The sequence below is a fragment of the Paramacrobiotus metropolitanus genome, unplaced genomic scaffold, assembly GCF_019649055.1.
Source record: "Paramacrobiotus metropolitanus isolate TYO unplaced genomic scaffold, Prichtersi_v1.0 Parri_scaffold0000009, whole genome shotgun sequence".
NCBI lineage: Eukaryota > Metazoa > Tardigrada > Eutardigrada > Parachela > Macrobiotidae > Paramacrobiotus > Paramacrobiotus metropolitanus.
In genome coordinates this window covers 2,155,001-2,179,671 of record NW_026570229.1, presented here as the reverse complement: position 1 = coordinate 2,179,671, position 24,671 = coordinate 2,155,001, and the positions used below count along the sequence as shown (strand labels likewise).

General features: G+C 41.6%; 2 protein-coding genes across 2 annotated transcripts; one reads left to right on the top strand and one right to left on the bottom strand.

Annotated features, from left to right (window-relative positions):
- Positions 1–2,939: 2,939 nt before the first annotated feature.
- LOC129583122 (uncharacterized) lies at positions 2,940–7,365 on the top strand. Its single transcript, XM_055474836.1, has 7 exons — positions 2,940–3,097; positions 3,791–3,983; positions 5,192–5,371; positions 5,440–5,635; positions 5,699–5,946; positions 6,004–6,255; positions 6,557–7,365. Exons 1-7 carry the CDS (start codon positions 3,035–3,037, stop codon positions 7,138–7,140), a joined length of 1,716 nt encoding a protein of 571 aa, XP_055330811.1. The 5' UTR covers positions 2,940–3,034; the 3' UTR covers positions 7,141–7,365.
- An 8,406-nt stretch (positions 7,366–15,771) lies between these two features.
- Positions 15,772–19,632, bottom strand: LOC129582950 (uncharacterized). Its single transcript, XM_055474582.1, has 3 exons — positions 19,628–19,632; positions 18,322–19,523; positions 15,772–16,282 (listed from the first exon to the last, which is right to left on the bottom strand). The coding sequence occupies exons 1-3, from the start codon at positions 19,630–19,632 to the stop codon at positions 15,897–15,899; spliced, it is 1,593 nt and encodes a 530-aa protein (XP_055330557.1). The 3' UTR covers positions 15,772–15,896.
- Positions 19,633–24,671: the final 5,039 nt, after the last annotated feature.

Below are 24,671 nucleotides of genomic sequence, written 5' to 3'. Positions count from 1 at the left end.
TTCAAAATGTTATTCAGATACTTGATTTAGGGCAGAAATGCAGGTTTAAGTGCAAACCTGCAATTTGAAAATTTGACTGTGTGCATGTACAGTTGTCTGTTGTGGATATGTGACTATGATTGTGTTTACGCATTAACTAAATGCGAAAATGATACTGGCAGTATCCCCATAAGAAACTGTTTATTCAAACGTAAAGGTGGTTTTACTGGAAACGGTGACGCTAGTACATATTTGCATTAAGTACTTATGTATGTACATCCTGGATGAAATGCAAATGCCGTAAAAAATAAACATGAGAGTTTGGTGTAGTGGCGGTAACGGCACTGCTACCAAGAATGTTGCTAGCAGTGTTGTATTTACTATTGCCCCAAAACCTTACTTACTTTTTACTTTTTGTCTGGCCATTGACTTTACTATTTACTTCACTATTTACTTTTCATAATCTTTCTTCTTTACTTTTACTTACTTTTCACTTTTTTTATCGTAACCTTACTTACTTTTACTAACTTAGTAATTACTAGTAAAATAGTATTTACTATTCGTGTTTTGCGATAAATCGCAGTACGAAACAAAAGTTTTCAATTTTGCCATATTCGTTTCTTAAGCATATCACGTTTCCAGAACAAAAATAACTGTTTGTACTGTGGGACAGTGTGCTGTGTGCACACCGAGTAATTTTAATTTTTGCTCAGAAATTTGTTTCACTGGAGCGATTTGGTTCTGTGTGTAAAATTACAGTACGTACTTTATTTGACAAAAATTAGCAGAAGTCATTACACCGTATCCGGTGCCAAGGCAAGTATTGCAGTGAAGCGGCACTGGCTAATATGCCTGGCAGTCACGTAACTCGCCCACCTAAGTGGTTGAAAGCGTCTGCGGTGCAGCGAAATTTTAACGATTCCGAAGAAAACCTGTTCTGCCAAACGTAACTGCTATGGAAGAAAGCATGTTCAGCAGAATTCTATTGATGTCCGTCACTTGAGGACGCTTAGTAAAAAGACTGATTTACTAATTAAACTATTCCCGTTTCGCGCCTCTTACTTTTACTTACTATTTACTTCTCAAGCCTCGGCTGCTCTTACTTTTACTTTAATTTTTCTTTTCCGTTTTACTGCTTACTTACTTTTTACTTAATTAGTAAGAGGCGAAAACGGCTTACTAAGTAAGGTTTACTATTTACTTTTACTAAGTAAAGCAACACTAGTTGCTAGCCTTAAAAACGCTTAATCGTGAATTTTTAGGATGAAACCAAGAAACTTGCGCGGCACTACCAGCAGAATTCCTGTAAAGAACGCTTTACATTTCAAGTGCCGCTTTGTATTTGCAGTCGTCATCCGAAAAACCATAGCTGCATTTTTAGACGCGGTTTTTAAAGCGATGCATCAAACTGCGGCAGTCACTGAGCACTATTGTCAAACTCATTTTTGAGACAGTGCTGCCTTGACAAACCAGCGGGATGAAAAGCAGCGACGCATTTCATGAAGTTAAACTTATACGTTATAACAGTCGTATTAGTGAATCCCAGGAAATCCCTGCGGTACTAACCATAATTATAGGTTGTTTATATTTAATTACTGCCTGTGCCAAATGTAAACTAACCTGGCGGCTGACAGACAGGCTATTTTACCGTATAGTTAGTTCTACACAGGGCGCCATACAGTATAGTGTTTTTTCAATGTTTGAAATTTAACTCATTGTAATATTATGTAATTCGGTGTAAACTGTAAAGTGTAAACCTACGCAGATTCAATGATCTGTGCACTGGTTGCGGCCGAATAAAAGTAATACGGTTCACTAATGGTGCAGTAATAAACTGAAAAGCAAAGCAATCAGATGAAGAACATAGTGATGGCAAAATGTGCACGTCGACACAGAAGCAGACAGCATCCTGACTGCTTTCGACTTTCGACTAAATTCAATTTATTGATATCAAAAAATTAAATTACATCAAAATTTTAATTACCTATACATAATATCAAAATGCGGCGCAGTCGTGGTTTCCTCAGGTTCTGCTTGTATGCTTCAAGAAGTTGTGTGTTCCTTTTTAATATGGACATTTTTTGTTGTAAACTGACCGCTTATGTTATTTGTTTCGTTTTCTATTTGTTTGTTTTGTGCCATCATTAACTTTGTAGACATATGGAGCCTAACAGTTTTATCTTAATACAAAATATTACAGAATGTTTTGCTACATAATTTGCTGATAAGAGCGCTTTATAAATTTGTTCATTTTCACTTCACTTTGTGCAAAATCCATTATTTACGCATTTACTAACAGCAATTTACGTCGGAAGCGCTTTTGTAAAAGTACACTGAATCATAAAATTGCCGTTCATCCGTCCTGACGTATTAAATTTCTCTACGAGAAATTTGGCACGCAGTGTTTTCATGGTACTGGCAGTTTGGCAAAATAATCGTACCTTCAAAACTATTTCAGTAAATGACAGTTCAACGTTTATTTTCTTATATATTCAACCCTTGCTCAAAAGAATAAGTTTAAAGAATAACATTATCTTTTGTGGTCCAACTTGAAACAACCACCAACGATTACCATACCGGGTGCAGTTTGTTTACGAGTACAGCATAAGCAAGTCTGATCTTGAGCGATTTGCCGGGAAAGCTTACGTAAACAGCATGTTCCATGGAACAATTTCGTGTTTCAAGATATTATAAGGCGAAATTCAAAAGTAAGCCTTACAAAAATCCCTGACAGCTTGCAACACCAGCGTTTACCAGACCAAAGTACTCATAATAACAGCAAATTCGGCGCTTAATACGGAACGTTCTTTCCGGTTATTCAAAGACCCTTCAATCAAGGTCACCCCAAACTATCGGGAATCATGCATAGTCCAGTGCCAGTTTCATGCCACGAGTGCTCGTACAAGGCGTATAAAAGTTGAGTAAAACATCCGCTGTTTTCGAACTGTTGTTTTCAACAAGTAGATTTAACCCTTTCGTACATGATTGCCGAGTCGTTATATATAACAAGTTACTAGTTTGTCGCGGGCGGTAACACTCCATAACTCCATTTTCTATGGCGACGCAGCTGATATTTGTGTTGACCTTTGCTGCCATTTTTCTAGGACCGATTTCAGCGGTAAGTGACAGAAAGTTTTGCAGAGACATTTGCATTGTGTTACTTTCTAAATTTTTTTAAGTAAACTGTAAAATTTTTAAATATCAGTAGCTTTACCAGTACTAGTAACGAATGCTGTGGCGCTGGTTCAAATGGTTCTGGATCAAAATAATTGTCATATTGCAGTATCTTTGCGCTGCTTTTGGCACCAGAGTTTGAAGAAATTATGAGTATATTACAAGCGGTTTTTTGCGCATTACTTAAACGCGTCTGAAATTTTGTACTTTACCTTTACTTCACTGCTTTCTTTGCCACGAAATTTTCGCTTACGATAAGTGCGGTGCAAGTGCGCATAGGTATATCTGTACACGAATCGTTTTGCAATGAAACGTTGCAACTGATAGAAAATACTGCGTTGGGAATGGAAAAAAGCAAAAGCTTTAGCTGATGCACCGATGAGCCACTCTCTATGAAAAACTGAGGAATTTTTGTAGTGTGACGTGCATTTACAGTGGATAAATTAAAGTTTGTACTGCATAAATGTTTAACATACCAGCATTTCCAAAAATTTCACAAACGTATGCTTTGGCATGCTAAAAATGAATTGCAGACTGCAAAGTTATATTACAGATATAGAGCAGTGCTTCTGCTAAAGAAAAAGCAGCACAGATTATGAAATTCCTTACTGATTGTTATTTGGGTTTTTTTATTTAGTTGCGCGTGGAACGTTGTCAGCAGGAAGGCGAGGGATGCGCGCGTAATGTATCAAGTATACCACCATGCTGTCCGAATGCTGTTTGTCAATATACCGATCCAACATTCGGATTCTGTCGTGCAAAACAAGGAAGCAACGGGTCACCATACCCAGCATCACCCACGAGGCAAAACCGGTCATTGGATGGAAGTGGTACGAAATAAAAAGCACAGATTATCGCTTAAAAATGTTACCTTCAGTTTTTATATGGCACATAAATTGTTCATTAACAACTTTAAAAAATATCTCACGACTAAAGCTTTTCAAGATTAAGCCAGAAACACTTGTACCGGTATGCTTTACGGAAAAACATTCGCGTTGCATTTCTTCGCCTAATAGCCAAAAATGTTTCAGCTGATAAAATATCTCCATTTGAAGGATTTGGATACTGTAGTTGGATAATAATCATTTAATACTCGTAATAGACATTATAATAATAATGAGGATCGGCCAACTTTCCCAGCACCGTCTTTTCAATTTGCCTTTCAGTTTCAACTTTGCATTTTTGCCTTTATCGCTGTAAAAACCGTTATATAAAGAATATAGGTTACCGTTAAAAAGTTTGCCGTTCGAAATTATTTGCCCTTAAAATAAAAAATCGCTCCGGAAAAGAACACCGTGCTGGTTTTAAAATTCTTTCTTGTTATTTCCTAATGTAATTTTCATGTACTGGCTGTACAGTATATCCTGTCTGCCTCTACTTATATACGAGTATAATTTCCGAAGAGCTGCAAATCCATTGTACGACTACCCTTTCTCTGCCGATTCGAGCGTATCATACGAAGTATTCCTTACGGTACAATAGAAGTGTTTTTCAAAATTCAACTGTGGATCCCAACAATTGCTGGTTGTTCCGCTCTCTCTCCATCTCCATCTTCACATTTTTTATGCGGTCAAACTGCACATTTTTTATGCGGTCAAACTGCGAGTGTCCATCAGAATAAGTGCAATCGAATGATATGTGCATTTTATTATACGCTGGCTTTGATATAAACTGTATATATCTGTACCGCTTTCTTGGATACACATAATGTCAAGGTCGCACGCTTTTTCTTTTTGTTTGCCGCACTTATAAATTCATAAATATAATTTATTAGTACTTACAAAAGCATTTTTAGGAACGTACGTAGTTAAGTAACTGCCTTGTACTCTGTATAGTTGTATGTACCGACTACCGCGGTATTAGCCTGTAATATTGCCGCCATTCAACTACTCCTTCAGGAAATCTCGTTAGAGTCGCATTAATCTGCTTTCACAGGCGTACTAATCCAGTAGCTGTACGAATACCCAAAGAGCAGTAGAGAAACAGTACTCCGACAAGCAGCGGTTTATCATCGAAGGTGTTTTTTTTTGTAATTCAGAACAAGGAGATCCGTTTCGATCCAGCGCAATGTTTGACCCACCTGCCCCACCACCGGTGCCTATACCGCCGAATCCACCTTTTATGGAAGTCGACAATCCTACAAAAACTACTACTGAAGAACCACCTGCCAAACCGCATCAATGGCCGATTAAGCGGGGATACATCCCATTCCACATAAGTAAGACATTTATCCAAACTGATATGCTGGATATGTAAGTACTTCAGCGGCCGTTTATTTTACCGCAGACTCTCAATACGACGAGAGCTATTATGGTCCACGATACAGACTGCTGGCGGAAAAAGCAATACGGGCTATTAACAGCATCATGGAAGGTTGCAAAGGGCCAGATTTTTTACGGCCTTCTGGACCGAAAGACTTGCATCCGATTTTGGAGATTATCATAAAGGATAGCCAGTTACAACCTGGCCAGTGTGTGCCCGAGTATGGCGACTTTTAAATAAATAAGTTGCTTTGCTTTGCAGTAAGTTCTGTATGACGTTTTAGAGATGGATTTAGTGAGCAAATTGGATACGTGCCCTGGCCGAAGCCTTCCTGGGAGAATAAATTCAATCCCCGAAATCCAAATATTATCCAGGCTGATGTTCGCTCGTTCGTTCACCACAAAGATTACGTAGTTGAAACGCTTTTTTTGCACGAGACTTTGCATTCGGTATTTAATATAAAACATGAGCACACCAGACGGGACCGAGACCAGTATATCGTAACAAAAGAGGATCGTTTGAGATGTCAAGGTAACGGTGGTGTAAAAAGCATTTGAGAATGTATTTCAACGGAAGTTTATGTCATAGTTCCAGACCTTCCAACGTACTACACTATCGATTACACCGCATCAATGGCCTATCCTTACGATTTAGTAAGCGTAATGGCATCTAACTTCACGGATAATGCCGCAAACGAAATAGATCACACAATGGAACTGCGAAGTGGCATTCCGTCATACTGGGATATTGGACCGCAGCCGTCCGGATTAACATTTTTTGATGCGCAAAAAATGTTAGATTTTTACGGCTGCGTGAACGAGAATCCAATTTCCATAAACAGTAAGTGATCAACTAATAGTACTCGTATTTTTTGAAACAAATATAGTTCTCATTTTTTACAAACTTACGTAAAGGCTTTACTCACTGTGTATGAAGCGTAGACAGATTTTCACAAGTATCTAACTATTTTGGTTGGAAAACTGGATAAAGCACCAACTTATTGAAGCCATACTTACGATACAGTATAGCGTTTATTCTTGCAGACGATGAAAATATCGTGCACTACAGTTGTCAACTTAACACATCAGTCTTTTTTCTTAGTAACTTCAGCATTTTTGCGTTACAATGGATATATTTTTAGCTACCAGAAGAACCGTCTATCTGGCAGATTGGAAGATCAGCTGCACTGGAAAAAAAATAACACTGCGGTATAAGAAAACTGGGCGGGCTGCTGCAGATTTTCACGCCATGATGAACGAATGCCTTCATGTTACGGAAACAGAGCATGCAGTTCTAGCTAACCTGGACATCGACCATTCGATCGGCTCCCGTGGCATATGCACTGTGATTTACAAGGTTAACAGAAACGGGTGTTCCTACCAAGCAGTTGAATCAAAGGGGCGATTCTCGGGCATTGTTATGCGCACCAGTCGAGTTATGCGAACGTTTGAAAGTAAGGCTCTGGAAAACAACTCCGTTCAGAAGTCTCTGGAACTTAAAGATTTAATCGCGGCGTCTTCCCAAAGCAAAGTGACAGCGGAGAACTGCCATCAGTTGTGCCATGTAATGCCGGGTTTATGCGTGGCGGCCAGTGTTGTGAATGGACAGCATTGCACTCTGCATGAACAGCTGAAGGAACCCATACATTTCCGCCGTGACGCCCGTGCAACGACGTACATCGTGTCGGACTGGGAAAACGACGAAAGCTATAACCCGCTGGTCTAAGTGTTTTCTTAGCAGCTTTCACTGCAATTCGCTTCGCATTCCTGTTGCTTTATCATAAAAAAAGTCGTTTGTCATTAACTGAAGCGCCTTCGCAATCGAATATCGTTATTTAATTATTCAAGAACCATTTTTTGTGAGAAATGCGTAAATTACCAGTACATACCATAAAAGCCGAGCTGTTGTAACCGAGCTTGCTTAACTGCAGACTGCTAGCTAAATAATAAATCCGGCATGGATGTACAAGCTTGTCGAGAAATTATGGGCGCATGGAAACAGCGAAAAATGCACATTCATGGGTGGCGCCAACCTCCATACCACGGCACACCGGGCCACATTGTTCACGCGTTACATGAATCAGACATGCCTAGTGCACGTCAAATATTTATAGATCCTAGTTTAACAAAATTATTTTCTTTGTTGTTTTACTCGTAATATGCTGCTTACTTCAGAAGGTAAATTAATATTGGAAGTATTGCATTAAACAATTATTATCGCGATAACTGTAGTGCAGAGGCCATTGTTTTAATGTGCGGTAATCGTCATCTACAGTCTTGTTACATATGCGTACCTGAAAATCAGAAATATTCAAATAACATATATAAAACTAATAACAAGGCGAACGGAACAATAATTTTTACCAGTAGCTGAACTGTAGTGTTTGTACATGTTCACCTATGGCCCCTTTCGTGCCATTCTATGTAATCGGCCTGTTTTTGTATTCCACGTATTTCTATGTATCCCACGTGTAGGGATGGCGTATAGAATTTGTGCTGTACTACTGCGTACGTACAGCTTCTCATCTGTTCTCTGTCTTCCCATTGTGTTCTGTTGCGTTGTGTAGACGCGGATGTGATTTTTGATATTTTCTTCTTTTGCATCCGATGTTTGATCATCTCACGCATGTGCAGCCTCAGTCGCTTGGCTTGCACGCCAGCGTCAGGGCATATTCCCTTCACACGTGTATTCTGTCAGTATTCACGTTGTGTGACTTGTATTCTCCATTATCCTGCTTTTGCAAGTACACCTGACTCTGTCTTCCTGTGCTGTTCTGTTACCGTATTCCCACATATTCTCCCCGTATGCTGCCCGCGTTTCCAATGTATTCTTCGGTTTCTTAGGCTTCTTAGGGTAGGTTTTTAACTAGTACAGCAGGTATTCCTACTGTATTCGCGAGGTGTTTTCCACCATCTAGGGTAGCTTTTAGGCATCGCTACTGTCTTCCTTAGTGGGTCCCCGTATTCTCCCGTATTCTCCAATGTATTCCTGAGTTTCTTAATTAGAAAATTAGAATACGTCTTGAATTCGGGCAGGATATCTGTATCTGCAGAATACGTGAGAATATCTCAACACACTAAAGAAGGGTGCAGCCATATGTCAGAGCTGAATAATAAAGAAATTGCTAATACGGTAGGAATGCAGGCTGAATACGTAGGAATACCGGCTATTTGGCAGAGAATACTGAAACCCTGAAATTAGGCTAGGTATGTACCTAATACCTGATTTGCGATAAGCAACCGGACTAGTACACATGCCCGAAAATCGCGAGCACAAGTCATAAAAAGTAATTAAAAAGCAATTAAGACTGTGCTTACTAGGAACGGGCATGGCCACAGAGAGACGGGCCCGTCTACCAAAAGTGACAATCGGTAGGCCGCAAGTGCACATGCACATGCGAGAGGTAAAAGGATGGATGAATCACAGGAGAAGGGAGAATTTGGTCTGCCGTGTGCCTGCCCGTGGCCGGTCCATCGCGCATGCAGTTTTTCGCAAGGCCAAAGAGGCAAGCATCCCTTTCAGACGCATGACGCGGTGCCTCCGAGTCATGGTATCTACAGCATGGGTACTGGCCGCTTGCTTATCGCAAATTCCGAAATACTCAACGGTTCTCATGCAAGTACTCATAATCCTACTCCTAATTCCGAATTCATACTCATAAGTCATAACGGCTCTCATAATCATAATCATACTTTGGTCCTACTGGTCATCATATTTTTGTTCATTATTGTAACTCATATCTTAACTCATATCTCACATAGTTGTAATGGTTATGTAATATTCAATTACATGTAATATTGCTCACTCTTGGCCTGCACAGCTACCGAACGGCCACTAAATCTGGAACTTTTCTGCACCCCTTTCTCGCTGTTTTCCCACTGTTTTTTTCCATGCCAAAGTATGAGTTTTTTTACTTGAACGCGGAGCTCTTAATTAGAGCTTGCCCATTGGGTAATGGAGATTCATTATGGAAGCATATCTTCTGCATCTTCCTTTTTTTCCCTGCAATTTGTGGAGCAGGCTGCTGGATATACGACGCCTCGCTGTTGGAATAACGGTCGACTGTTGGATATCTGGCCCACCATAAAGCAGAAGCAGCTGGCTGTTTTCTCTACTTTGGACGTTAACAACATCCGGTAAGCCAAGACTCCTCGATCTGGCATCATCCAGAAATTACACGCCGCATCGTTTTCCACCTTTTGCGTTTTGCACACGACGCGGTGCCTCCATCCATGCTGCCGTGTGCCTTACATCGAGGAGGAGGAGCCTCTTATTCCATCAAAGACTGTGCAACTGCCATTCGCCATCGGCATTTGGAGTGGCGGAGTTGTCCAATCAGCTTTTGCTACTTCATTCTTTTTTAGGCCCTTTTGTGATGTGCAGGTCGGCTTGCCCTTTTTGCGGCGCCAAAATATTGCCTTGTTGTCAGTTACGTAGCACTTTGTTTGATTGTTTTCATGAAATTGTGAACTACATGTATTGACTATCTTGAATCGTTACCAACCACAGGACAATAAAGGCTGAGACACGATGTAGTCTACTCAACCGTCCACTATCGTCTACTCGTCAAAATTATTTCATCTCACCTAGAAGCGAAAAAATATTTATTAGAAAATGGCTTCACTGCAAAATGACTTCAGTAAACTTGATCTGAGTAACGAAAGCTAAGTAATTAAATCTGCATATAAAAACTGCGTAAGAAAATCTACCATTGTCCATTTTCGTCCATATTTTTAACTGGTGCTAATGATAAAATGACTGAAATGTGAATGGGCTTACTACGTAGATTCCATCAAACAATACCCGTTGACTTTTCATTTCCACAAAACTAAATTTTGACAAAAGCACCGTGTACACAGTAAAGCAATGGAACGGTAATAACGCAGTTTGATCGTTGCAAGCCAGGGCAACAGCAGATATTAAATGAAGATGTTCAAAAAAATTTAAGAACGGTGCATATTATACGCAAGAGCTATTACTACTTAGTATCAATAATACGGTATTTACGATTAATAAAATAATAATATAATTATTTACTAATAATATTAAGCGGAGTAGCGCACTGGTATGAGTAGCGGCGAAGGTATGAGTTATGAACAAAAATATGATAATCAGTAGGACCAAAGTATGAATATCATTATGAGAGACGTTATGAGTATGAATTCTGAATTAGGAGTAGGATTATGAGTATGAGGACCGTTATGAGTATAAGGTACATACCTAGCCCTTGAAATTATAATTACGTATTATAGCGGACGCGGAGAATACAGTATGAATACCAGGAGGGAGTAAGCATCTTCGGTAGCGCGTTCGTATAGTCAAGACTCTTTGAACACTGTGCGTCAAGTGTGTGCCAGCAAGATTCACTGAACTGCCAACCGTGGAATGTTGCCCATCTGCGTGCACCTTACCGTCAACCGTGGATGGTTGCCCTGATTGACAGTGGCCAAGTTAAACGTGGATTGCCAGCCTTCCGTGGTTGACTGTTAAGCCAGATTTGCAGTCAAACGAGTGTTCAAACTTCAAATTGTCTTGACTATTCGAGCGCGCTACTGAAGATGCTTGTTCCCTCCTCGTACAGTACGAATACAACCGGAATACTTAGGATCTTTTCACAAGCAGGGATACAACAGGGCGATCCCAAGGGCCCGCTGTTATATTGCCTCGCCACCATCAAGCAACACCGTCACTGAAATCAAAATTCCGTGAGAGCTTTTTGGATGACGATGCGCTTGGAGGTGACCCTGAGGACGTGTACGATGACCTATGTACTTTGCAAGAAGCGCTGAAAAACGCCGGGCTGCATCTGAACATCGCAAAATGCGAATTGGTAGTGATCGGAGGGTCCGAAACCGATCGCCAAAGAGTAACTGACGCATTTCTTCTATCGTTTCCTGATTTACAATTGCCACACCTGAGCGCGTTGAATTACCTCGGCGCACCACTCCACGATGACGCGGTTGCGGGCACCCTAGCTGCTGAAACCGATAAGATCGCCAGGATGACTCAATGCTTAAACCTGCTGCCTGCCCACCACGCGTTGTATCTTTTGAAATGCAGCATGGGACCAGTAAGAATGATCTACAGGTTGCGAACTGCACGGTGCTATTTGCAAGGAGAGCTGTTGCGACAGTTCGATAAAATGATAATCCGTTGTCTGTCCCGAATTACCAATGTGAATATCACTGACGCCATATGGACGCAAGCGTCACTTCCGGTCGCACAGGGCGGTCTCGGAATTCGGAGCATTGAGAAGCTGGCCCTCCCGGCCTTTTTGGCCTCGGCTTACTCAGTAGCTAAACTGACCAACGAGATAGTAGTTTTCGACCCGGAAATCTATTGTTGTGGCGCCTTAGAAGACTGGCAGTGAACAACCGAAGCCGATCTCCCGACTTCCGAAACCCGAAAATTCCAGAAGACATGGGATGAACCGATCATCCGGGGCATGGCAGAAGCCCTGCTGGTGGCAGCCCAGTCGGACATGTCAAGTGAAGCTCGTCTTCGTGGTGTGAGCACTAAAGATAACGGCGCATGGCTGGAAGCACTTCCAGCCGCAATCCTCGGAAACTTCCTAAACGATACCACACTCAGAATTGCTGTCGGCCTGCGTCTCGGCGTACCAGTCACCATTCCACACCGTTGTAATTGTGGTGAATGGGCTGATGCGCGAGGATACCACGGCCTGAGCTGCAAAAAAAAGCCGGGGCCGGAAGCCGAGGCACAGTTGCATCAATGCCACTTTAAAGCGCGCCTTCGCTTCCGCCGGTATTGAAACGGAACTGGAACCACCTGGTACTTGCCTTACCAGCGGGAAGCGCCCCGACGGAGTGACTTTGTCCTTGGGAAAGAGGAAAGATGTTGACCTGGGATGCCCCATGTGTGTGCACGGTAGCCTTGTCACACATCGCGGCAACATCGAAGCAAGCGGGGGCAGCCGCAGCGCGCGCAGAGCAGGATAAAGTGGCGAAGTATCAGGAACTCACCCGAGATTACCTGTTCCGTGCATTTGGCGTCGAAACACTCGGACCACTCGGACCGGACGCCTCTCGTTTGGTCACCGAAGTCGGGAAGATGATACGACAGGAAACAGGCGAGGTACGGGCGATGGAGTTTCTGCGCCAACGGATCAGCATTGACATCCAACGCGGGAACGCGGCCTCTGTCATGGGAACAGCACCAGTATCGGCTAACTTAGACGAAATGTTCTGTGTGATTAGGCCGCCTATTTCCGTAGTCGGCTGAGGCTGTGCATTCAGTACAAATCTTTCACTTTTATAGGAAACTTGTGACTGTATCGTTTTGCCAATAAAATTTATATTCAATACTTAGGATTGCTTGGAATACGGTAACAAAAACATGTGGTCGGTTTTCTAGAGCGGTACGAAATGGGCCATATCTAACATGTTTGCCACGCCGACACTAACCGTATTGAATAGATGTATTATAGTATTCTGCAGGCCCGCGCTCAAGCTCTGACTCTGACTCTGACTCTGACCACTCAAACTCTGACTCTGACCACTCAAACTCTGACCACTCTGACTCTGACCACTCTGACTCTGACCACTCAAACTCTGACTCTGACCACTCAAACTCTGACCACTCAAACTCCGACCACTCTGACTCTGACCACTCTAAATCTGACTGTGACCATAGAAACTCTGACCACTTGGACACTTACTCTAAATTATTCTTGCTTCGACCAGCAAACTCGTGTTACTGCTAGTCTTCTACTAAGGTTGATCTGGGACTTTAACTGCAGCTTCTGAAAATCTTGACTATTGACTTATGTTCTGAAAGTGTTGACCACAGGTCCAGAGTGGACCGTGGAATCAACCGCTGACGGACTTCGGGACCCAGCTGTATTCACAACAGTAAAGGTTTGCGGTGGAAACGCTGGGAGTGATTGGAGAAGGCGCGAAAGACATGGTCAGCTTCACTGGACGCCTAATTCGGGGAAAGACCGGAGAAAGCCGTTCTGCCGCTTTCTTGAAACAGCGCATTAGTTATAGCAATAATGAAGGGAAACGCTGCTGCAGTTTTAGGCACTTTGCCGGGCAGAAGTAAATTTGGGGAAGGGAACAATTTTGGTTGTTTTTGGAATTTGTAACCGTAGTATAATCATTGTTGTAATATCGCTGAACACGGAGGAAACCATGCAATACAGTGAGGGTATTCAAACACCCTTAACAAGTTGCTCTATTTCCTAAAGATGCCAGATCTTTTAACTTTGGGTTCTGCATTACAATGGGACGAAGGCTCTATAATTTTCTTCTCTTTAACTTAACACCCGTCATCTTAAAGTACCAAAAGGGTTACTTTTTGATATAGGGTTTGCTGAGTTTAGGAATCGCTAGTGCAAACTAAATAGGGTCCTGCACCTGATGTGCGGGTGTCTTTTGCAGACTACTGACATTTGTTTTCAGTGGTTTTAGACTTTCTGTCCTTCTGTAAAGAGGGATGCGTAAACACCAACTTATTTTTTAACCGATTTTTATCATTAACCGATTTTATCATTAACTCTATTAATTTTTATCATTAACCGATTTAGATAAATAGAATTGGCAAGTGAGAGTTAAAGGGAAATATAACTTTATTAATAATAATTGCACAGTTCAGGTAAGAAAGAAAGAAAAACGCTATCTTATTCACAACAGCAAAACTTCATTTAAACTATCCACTCCGTCCATTGTGCCAAGGATAGATGCTGCATTTCCACGCTGAATCTCCAGCGATATTCGTTGACGTACAAACTCATGCGATCGACGCTCTCCTGTATGCATGTAAGGGAAATCGCATCTTTAACTTATAGAGCCGTTCGTAAAGGATGTTTGAGTACCCTTAACAATGTATAATTCACCGACTTGACTGTACCGATCGTAAGGTCTAACAGTGCAGCAAAGGCAGCCGATACCGATTCTGCATAAAACTAATCGCTGCTAAAATCTTTTGGCGAACGCTAATGCCACTACATAGCGTTATCAAGGAACAAAATCTACAATATAACCACAAAAAAAGCTGAGACATCGAAATCGAGAAACCGGAAAATAATCAAAAAAACTGTAAACGCCATTAGATTCAGCAAGTTTAGAAACTGGGTCATATGCACTTGATTACTTAAAAAGTTATTTAAATCCGTCCCACCGGTGCCGGTTCCGGCAAAGCTGGCTTCGGTAAAGCTTACAAGTCGACTTAGAGAATAATAGCAGTGCCAGTTGCCTAGAACATTTATTAAAGTTTAAGTATGTACTGTAATAAATATGTAATTATTTTATTTGCAAACATGCTGAACCTTAATAACCGGATTGCTGTAAATCGAATTACAATGTTCATATGCCTAAAAAGAAAAATCTGAATTCCCAACCATGTTTACATCAGTCCAGGTTTCGAAGAGACCAAAATCCAGTGAACAAAATTGCTAAGTGAGTGAGGTCCTAGCTACCACTGTCTAGTGAACAAAACAAAATCGCTAGAGCTACCACCACTGTTCAGTGAAGAAAATTGCTGAATGAGTGAGCGACGAAGCCTTTTTTGTGCAGAAAAAGCCGACATTGGGAATATTGTGCAGAACTGCACCGCACTTTCAGAAACTGCGAAAGTTCTAATAAAATAACTGTCGTGCACAAATCTTGATGTGAGTAAGTTCAAACCGCGACGTGTGACCTTTGATAAACCAGCCCACACGAGCCGTAACAATTATGTTGTCGCCCGCAAAAATAGGAAAGTATCTCATCGAGACTGTCTTATAAACGACTCGATAACATCATTTTCTCGTTTCGGTCGGAAATTGGATAAGGCACCCACTCCTACTGTACGAATATTTCTGCCGTAATTGTCACTGAATCAATCTTGCTGTTTATAGAATCTCAGGCAAGTACTGTACTAATGTTCTTGCTATTATTTACTTTTAATATTTATTGAGTATCTTTAGCGTGTTGCTGTGTGATCGACTGGAAGCCAATTGGATTGTGCTGTACTTGAAGTACACTATACTTACTGTATAGATACAAGGAGCACACGAGCCAAAGGTAGAACAAATGAAATGAAAGTAATGAATCAAATGTCGTTCCACGAGCCAAATTGTTTATAGCGATTTACTGCCATTAGCCCAGCCAAAGCCAGATTAGTAACTATTTAACGATAAAGCATTATAATGTCAAAGGAAAAAAATATTTACTACAAACTACAGTTATTCTAGCTCTATATATTTAAAAAGGAAGGTAGTCTACCTTTTGTATTTGATTTATTTATGCAAACGCCAGAATCCACTAACGGGGAAACCGTAGAGTACATTGCTCCACGGGGAAAACCCGCAAAATAAACAGAACGACTATAATGACAAAAATTCAAAAAGGAGAAACTACTAAGTGAATTGGCAATCCAGATACAAAACAAAAATATTCCAACACAAAAGCCTAAGTTGGTTTCAGTTAAGCAAATACAAGTGCTTGTTCAGAAATCAGAATCAATCATTCGACAACAAATTAGACGCTAGTACGAAATGGCACAGTGGAGGGAATGCTCTCCATAAAATTCAGAAGCAATTTTTTCTGCTGTTCCGTTAACGCAATTTCTCTTCTCACTCCCTCTCCGAATCTCTGGCTTTCTAGGCTGATGTCTGGATGTCGACGTCGAACACATCCAATATTCAGATGGTACGCACAGTCTCGCGGTGGCATAACAGCGGTTTTTCCTTTGTCGTAATTTGGCTCGGTCCTCACAAGTATCAGATCCAGATCCGGCGTTTGCTGCGAAAACGGTGTGCGGCAGCCACAGCAGTGGTAACTAGCGTACGATCGCAAACCCCCGCCACCTTTCAGACTGCAGACCTTGAAAGGACCGACATTTAATTCCCACGGGAATTTGTTTCCTATATAACATAAGATTTGGTTGCACAAGTACCAGAAGCCAGACTGCGAAAGGTTTAGCGAATTTATAGAACACCATGGAGCCCGTAATAAATAGGAAAATCTGAGAGATCGTATTCAAAAAAGATTTTTTCGTTTCAACACTCAAAGTTATCGCACAATGACTTCTACTGAAGCCAACCGCACAAGTTGCTCCACTGGTAGATCCGGCCGTTGCCGTTGCCCTGCACACACTGAGCTAAAAATAATACAAGCAATGTGGTTGCAAATATACAGTATATTCGTATACCCCACTCTGTGGAGCAACTTGTGCAGGCGGCTACAGTAACTGTTTAAAATTACCTATCCGACATTCATCCTTCGAAATTTACTCGGTTTTGCAACATGTTTGCTACTTAATTAGTTAGTCTGCTTTTTAATTTACTTAATTTTTGCTAGCAGATCTTTTGTGTGCGCTACTAAATTTTTGCTGAAAGATCTAAGTTCCGTAAGCAAGATCTCGCAGTTCCCACAGTAGCATGGAACCGCAACGGAAGACAGACGCATACTTCCTTACCAAGAAAAGGGAAAGCGTTTGGCCACCATCAGTAAGTGTGTCTAATTCCAAGGATGGTATTATTTGGTCATGTACCTAAGTGGCGGAATCTATTCGCTTTCGTCCCCATATTTCAGCGAGGTGGCATACACCCACATAAGCCAGAACGCTCGTCTACAGGTACACTTGAATGCTTCTGCCCTATGACCTTGCATTCTTCAATGTTACTAGCGACACAAGACGTTACCGGCGAGCTGAAAATGGCACCAACGCTAAGAATGGGCTTTAGTATTTCTTTAAAACGCAGCTTATATTCGCATCTTTTGTAACATAATGCATAATCTGAGAAAATTATCGGACACAAAAAAAGATGGCAGTAGCGCCTGCCGCTGGCATTTGCCACTGGCAGTGGAATTTGTCGTTACAAGGTCTGGCAAGCGGTAAAACATGACCGCAAAGCTTTAAAGCTTCCCATCGTTTCGAAAACTGTAAATTCAGTTGCTGCTACATGTACATTTGTGCTATCGATGTATCAGAAACCACCTCAGATGCATTTTGAATTTCTTTAAATTACCTGCACCGAGTCATGCGACTAAATATGGTTTCCTTGTAGTTGGAATCTTTTACAGCTTTCTCATCGAAACATTAGAAAACCAAGTACTGGCGCATCAGTTTACGCGTTCTTGATGTATACGCGTACCGCTACGCAGGGCCGTAGCATGGTCTGAGCAATGGGGTAGGCGCAACGGCCCAAAAATAGCTGCGCATCCTCCAAGGACAACTGTGCCCTTAAACTTGTCCCAGTCAATTATATGGCAAAAAAATGAATCAACCCTGCAGTATGTGCGCGCTCAAGTGCACCCCATTTGCTTACGGCCATGCCGTTACGTGATCAGAGGTAATTTCGAATTTTCGACAGTTCTGCGCATACCCAACGCTCAACTGCCCGTCATTTAGAGGGACACCGGTACTACAGCGGCACAGCCTATTGACTTTTTGGTGCAATATTTTTGGTAAGTTGTCATTAATTTCAGTTTTCGTTTGTTACAAGAGCAATCTACCGGGCGTGACATCGTGATCTCCTTACTTGTGTTTTATGGGGATAACAACAAAATGGGGATAACAGCAAACAGCAAAATAAATTAGGCAAACGAATAGGACACTCAGTTTTTACGACATCCTATCTTTTTTTGCGAAATAAGACTATGGAATGTTTCTGCAAAAAAACTGAAATCGAAAATGACATGACCGACAAACAACAGCTGTTTATGATAAGGAAGTACTAGTACTGTCACTGCACAGATGCGGCGGTGACCGCAATTAATTTTGTGCAGTGCGTGGCTCCGAGGGCAAAGCGCTTTCGTCATAGTTTTTTTTTGCTACCATGTACCGGGTCACTTCTCTCAGATGTATGTCACCCAATCACTTATCATAGTAGCCCGCTCAAACGTAATTACGAGTATATTATTATATCTACAAATTATAGATAAATGTATGCGGTTCTACCTTTCTGTTGGGACGTGGTTTGCTGTTCCTCGCTCGATGGATACGCTAAACCGCTTAAACCAGCAATCGCTGATGGTACTTCTTCTCGTCCTTTGCGGATTGTTGCACCTTCAGCTGCTTTTCGGTCGATCACTTTACGCCGTGTTCCTTTTGGTTTGCGTCCGCTTTCTTTTGAAGTGGGGCGAACAATTTTCCGATAAAGTTTCCTTCTGCTGTGGAATTTCTCCAAATAACTCGGCAGACTACCCGCAAAAGCGGCAACCGCAATCGAATGACAGCAGATGCCTTTTGTCATAAAGCGATCACATCGGCAATCAACTTCAAATGTTCCCGTCTTCCAGGTCACAACTCTTTCCACGCGATCTCTTGGCTCATCAATAGCGTAGTCAACACAATTGTTTCTCTGAACTTTCGTCTCTGCCTTTTCTCGAATACGTTGCTGCTGAAGGATGGTGCGCGCAGCGTTCCAGTCCAAACGATGTTCGTCTGCCAAGGTTGCTTCGACGAAACTGATAGGAAATTCAATCCCACGATTCGATGCTACACAAGCATTCGAAGCTTCAGGTTTCAAATGCTGCAACAAATCATTATCCGGAACGATTCCAAAAATGTCGATGTACGCTTTCTTCAAAGTGTCAGGTTGGAATAGCACTGCTGTCGTGCACGCTGTCGCATGAACGTTCTTGCGACGGAATTCACCACGCCCAACAATGCTTTCCGCCATTTGCCGTTCTTGATGAAAAAATAATCGCTTCAGGCCACGAACCGTTTCCAGATCAGTCAGCGTTCGCTTTGGCTTTAATTCCAGCTTCTTTCGCACCATAGAATTGGCTGTTTCGGTCGCGTTATTTTGACACAGTCTATCTCCGAATCCAGCTGGCTCGCGTGCTTCCAGTATGAGTTTATGGATGTACTTGCTTTGGACATCTGGGTCAAAGTACCGGTCGGTAAATCCTGGATGCCGCGCTTCCCAGATTTCCTTCAGAGCGGCAAGTTGTTCGTTAAATTCGCGGGTGGACGAAGCATCGATGAGCCCTTTAATAAACGTATTCTGGCTTGGCCGCACAACACCGAAGATATCATTAACGGTCTGCTGCAGCTCGTCTTCTGCACAGTAAGAAAATTCGTTCGCGAGAAGCCGCTTCAAGTTTTGCTTAACATGCAGCACGCACAGCAGGTGCTTTGCTTGGGGTATGATGTCCCTAAAGCGAAATCATGAATTATTGTTCAGCAATTCGTTATTGTTCAATAATTAGTATACACTGTTCTTTTAATTTAAGCAATCACACCGTTCACACCCTTCTACACCATTTTTGCTCTGTGCTGACCCTGCTCAACTTTTGCTCACTTATTTTACCTCTGTTAATTTTGTTTAGTGGCATGGGGTATGATGGGATAAGGAGAAAGCAGAAATGAGCACGATGAACACCAACGAACTATGCGCAAAGTGCGCTTTTGTTTTTGCATGTGCACCATGATGACGGGATCGTTGTGAGATATGATTACAATAAATTCAAATGTCAATCGCATTCAAATCATGCATGGTATGTTCGCGGAACCCAGGAGTGTTCGTACACAAGGTAATCCGCGCAAAAAGCGATGCACACAGTGAAACGGCTTTATAACCATGTAAAAGGTTGTGAACACCTTTAACTGAATATTGCATCTTTGACCAAACCACGTTCATGAGAGTGTAAGAAGTACCAGTATGTACGAATCTCTTTGTTAATGAGTAAGCATTTTGCCTATAAAGCAAAATGCTGGTATCAAAGTGCCAGTATGGCGTGGAATTTTTTTCCGATATTTCTCCGGTCAAGCTGCTGCGATGGCGGCGGACAAATGCTGATCAGACGTTGCTGGTGCAAAGCATCCCTTTGGGCGGCTATTACTCGCAGAACGCAGCAGTTACTAGCTTTTTGTTTCCAAGCCACCTACCAAAGTACCGGGTCACCGGCGAATACGAAGATCTAAGGCGATGCCTTAATTCAGTCACGAACTGCAACTGAAAGCCGATTCAGCGGTCATAGTCGTAGAGGCACAGCAAATTTTTATAAGGCCACGCACTGTTAAGAACCGATGACTTTTGCGGACATCATAATCTTAACTACTTGCGTCCGCCGAAATGTGCGTTATAAGTTTGGATAGCGCATAATGCACCGTATTGCCGGAGTGCTGCAAGCTGGGTCGTGAATATGGCGGCTAGATTTCCGTCAACCCGTCAACCCGTAGCAAAAATGTGTTTCAAATTGGGCGAAAGTGAAAGTTTTCGTGCATGTACACGAATTTGGTACCATGTACCGGACCACTTCCCTAAAATGGATGCGCTGCTTGTGAGCGATGTGCAGGTGATTGTAGCATTTGCTAGTGCGCTAATCGTAACGACAATGCAGCATGAGCTACCAAATAGTAGCTGCGGTATTAAGCCTGAAGCAAAGCTGGATGTTGCCAGTTTTTGCTAACAAAAGGGTTAACTGAAAACCATGGTTTTTATTTGAAAAAGAACTTGACGCGCGCTAGAACTTGACCATTGTAGTACAAGGTATGTAAGTCAACAAGAAAATGTAAAAAATAGAGGAACAAACTTTTTACCTTACGTGCGATGACGTTAATTCGGTAATATCACTGTCTGAGATGGACATCGACCGCTGACGAACGCCACTGTGGTTCCTGTAGATTGAAGTCGCAATTTATTCGAAATTATTTTACGCACACTGCCGTTATGTCAATTATTTGCTAATGAGATCGTGCCACTAAGCAGTTGATTAACACAAAGATTGCATTACACAAAACAAGCAGTTCAGAAGTGCTACGACCCATTTCTTACCCTTTCTCTGGCGAACTTAAAATCTCAATGTCGGTTTTCGGACGTCCTAAGCTGCTACGAGCGCGATGACCAAACAAAGGACTTCTGCGGCTGTAAATGCACATGAAAAGGTCAGGGCTTTCTTGCCAAAGTACGTAAAAGCATGGTTTTAAATTTCCGAAACGTTACCTTTTTTTGGGCTCCGGCGATTCCAAATTCTCTTGATGTGACAGGTTCTCTTCATCGAACGGGTCTTCGACGAGGTGACGTTTTCCAAGCAAGCTGGCACGTCTGCGGCAAAACAGCGGGCATGCGGTTACATGGCTTAAATACAGTTACAGACATAACTAAAAAGCTTGAGCAAACACCTGTTAAATGACTCAGTATTCCGATTGCGTGTGCGTAGTCGTTCACTAGCTTTGACTACAGGGCTAAAGGAAGAATTTTCAGGAATGGATATTGGCCGCGCGATTTTAAATCCGACACAAAAGTTAATTTTGAACCACTCTCTACTGCGGGACCATCTTTAAGACAAGGAAACTCAAATTACTACTGCCGTAACAATTCTGTCATCGCTCTTACAGCTAATTTATGGACCTTTTTTAATTGATATAAGAGCTGAGGGCTATTTCGCAGACATGTCTAAGTCAATGTGATCCTAAATTTGCCAAAGAGAAGACTCGGTTTAGGCCCGTAAAGTTATATATGGCACTTTCGAACATGTTATTTTCTGGAATCAACATTTTGGCTTGTAGTACCGTAGGCCACCGTAGTTAGATGCTGCCTCCGTCACTACGTGTAGGTTTTTTAGTAACCGGCAGTGATCTGTGTGGCATTGTGTAGCAACCTATAATCTCGCGGAGTTTTTTATATTTTGGATAGCCGCGAGTAGTCTGTGTAGCCTCGCGCAGCCACCACTAGGCTCGGTAGTTTGTATTGTTTTCTGTATTCTCAGGTAGTCAGCGTAGTTCCTTTAGTTTCCGGTAGTCACCGATAGTCTCGGTAGTTTGCGCAGTTTCCTGTACGTCCAAGTAGTATGCGTAGTTTTCGCTAATTTCCGGTAATTTCGGTAATTACCGGTATTCTCGATAGTTTGTGTGGTTCTCCGCATCCACAGGTAGTCTGTGCAGTCCCTGTAGTTTTTGGTTGTCAACGATAGTCTCGGTAGTTAGTGTAGTTTTCTGTATTTCATATTAAATCTTCGTAGTTTCTGTAGTTTTCGGGAGACGCTTTAATTAGCCTTGTAGTTTTAATTACCTGCAAAAAGGTTTCTTCAAGTTTGCTTTTGTTGCTACAGTATTCCAAAACTTGTTAAAAGTTTAAGCCTGCAAATTAAGCCTGTGTAAGCCATAAAGCCGGTTTAAGCCTTAAAGCCCGCAAAATTTAAGAAAATTAGGAAACCAAACAACTAAAATTTAAAAGATCTAAGAACTTTAGGATTGATGCTGTGGGCCCAGAAATTAGTCGTTTAAGAAGTGTCTCATACGACTTCATTGCGACGAAACAAAACTTCAGTACGTAATTACGTAAGACTACACGGACTACCGGTAGCGCGCCAAACCAATGGCTACACAAAACTCGAGAATCTGCGTTAAACTACAAGGACTACTGGTGGGTACACAAACTACAGGATACTAAAAAAACTTTAGCAGATGCATGGAGCTACCTAGACTACCGGTGGCTAGAGACTACAGAAAACTATCAGATCCATAGCATTTTTTTCCGATCTTAAAACGAACTTCAAGAATTTCACAATTCATTTTAAAATTATGGGAAAATGCTATGAACCTGAAATTGGTTCATTTTTGAGTCTATGACCAAGTGCATTGGCAGCAAAGTTTCAAGAAGATTGGGTAATCACCAGACTTTTGGTACACAACAGTGCAACTTTTAACCCATTTTAGTACGCCATATCTTGGCAACCGGATGCTAAGCGGGCAAACGGTTATCAGAGCAATGCATACAAATCATTTGGCTTTGGAAGGACATAAATTAAAGTATTACAAAAACATGATTCAGAGTGCCCAAAAGCGAAAGTTTTTAGTGTATGTATGTAGTTTTAGTGTTTGTTTGACACAATGTACCGGACCAATTCCCTCACAAGCAACGGCTCAGGCTGGTTAACCAATTACATTGAGGTCTATATATTAGGACATCATCCTGTGCTCGCGGATATTCCATTACAGATACATGGATATTTTGCCTATGTAGCAAGTAATCTGTGTTGATGCTTCCACACCAGAACATGCACGCGGCATTCCGTTGTAATAAAAAATACAAAAGTACAAATGCATACGTAAATTTAAAAAGTTAAGGTTGTGAATTGTAGTACACGGAACAAACTGTAGTACAAATATCTATCTTGCTTCGTCGTAATATGCTCCCAAACCTTGCAACCGGAATGATATTAAATTCTCAGTTGCTCGACGGAATATAACTTGACTTCCGGTTTTCATTTATTCCATTCAAAGAATAATATTTCGGTTGCCCATGGGCCATCTCGTATTTCTCTCGTTGAGAAAGGATGCAATTGTAAACTTAAATACTGACTAATCGACGTGATCAAGCAAAAATGCCATCGACAACAAGAGGCTACGTACGTATGTATACGTATGCATTAGCAAAAGATGAAAACGTGGAACGTCAGTCTGAATAATTTTACATCAAACGGATCTACGGATCATTACTGCGAACGCGATTTTGTGTCTTACAATTCATCAATGGAAAAAATTATTTAATAAATACAAAATATGTTTACTTGCCTACAACTTTCCGCAGCTGCTTCAACCGTATCCGACTCATGCCCCGTCAGACTGAAGCTATCTTCCAAACTTCCGCCTCCAGCCCTGCAGACCATAATGCTCATGTAGATACACTAATAAATTGAAATTATTTCTATTCGACGGTATCAAATTTCGTTACTGCTGCTCAGTTTAAATCTGCTGAATAAAACTCACCCCTCAATCAGAACATGATTATTTCAAATTGAAAGTTATGATTTTGGCGGTGATGAAATCTTTGTCGCGTTTCGGGTAATTTGTCGCTGATTTGTTTGTTGTTTAGAGTTTTTGAATTGAACCGCTTCTTGCTAGCCGTGGCGGCGGCTTATTTCAAAAACCAGTAAAATAGAGGTCTTTTTAAAAACAATTACACAAAATAAAATTCAACAATTTTTAAAGCATACAGAAAATCCCAAAATTTCGAGCACGTTAATTAGTCCGTAATATACACTATGTCAAAACACAATTATTTTCAATAACAAGAAACTTAGATGGTACTGCAAATCTATATTTTCTGAATTTGTGGTGATATCTAAACCAGTTTACGTTTGTGCAGTCGCTTTAGGACAAATGACCCATAATATTTAACAATTTTAATTTAAATTTACTGCTTGGCTGCATGAAACCTTGCCTGCCACTGCTGCTTGTTGCTGGCAGTAAGTCGTCTAGTGCGTTTAGTTCGTCACTTCTACGGTTCTCTCCAAACATGTCCTCATCCTGCATCAGAAATCTTCAGTGGATGTTACACAAAAGCGATTGGGTGAAAA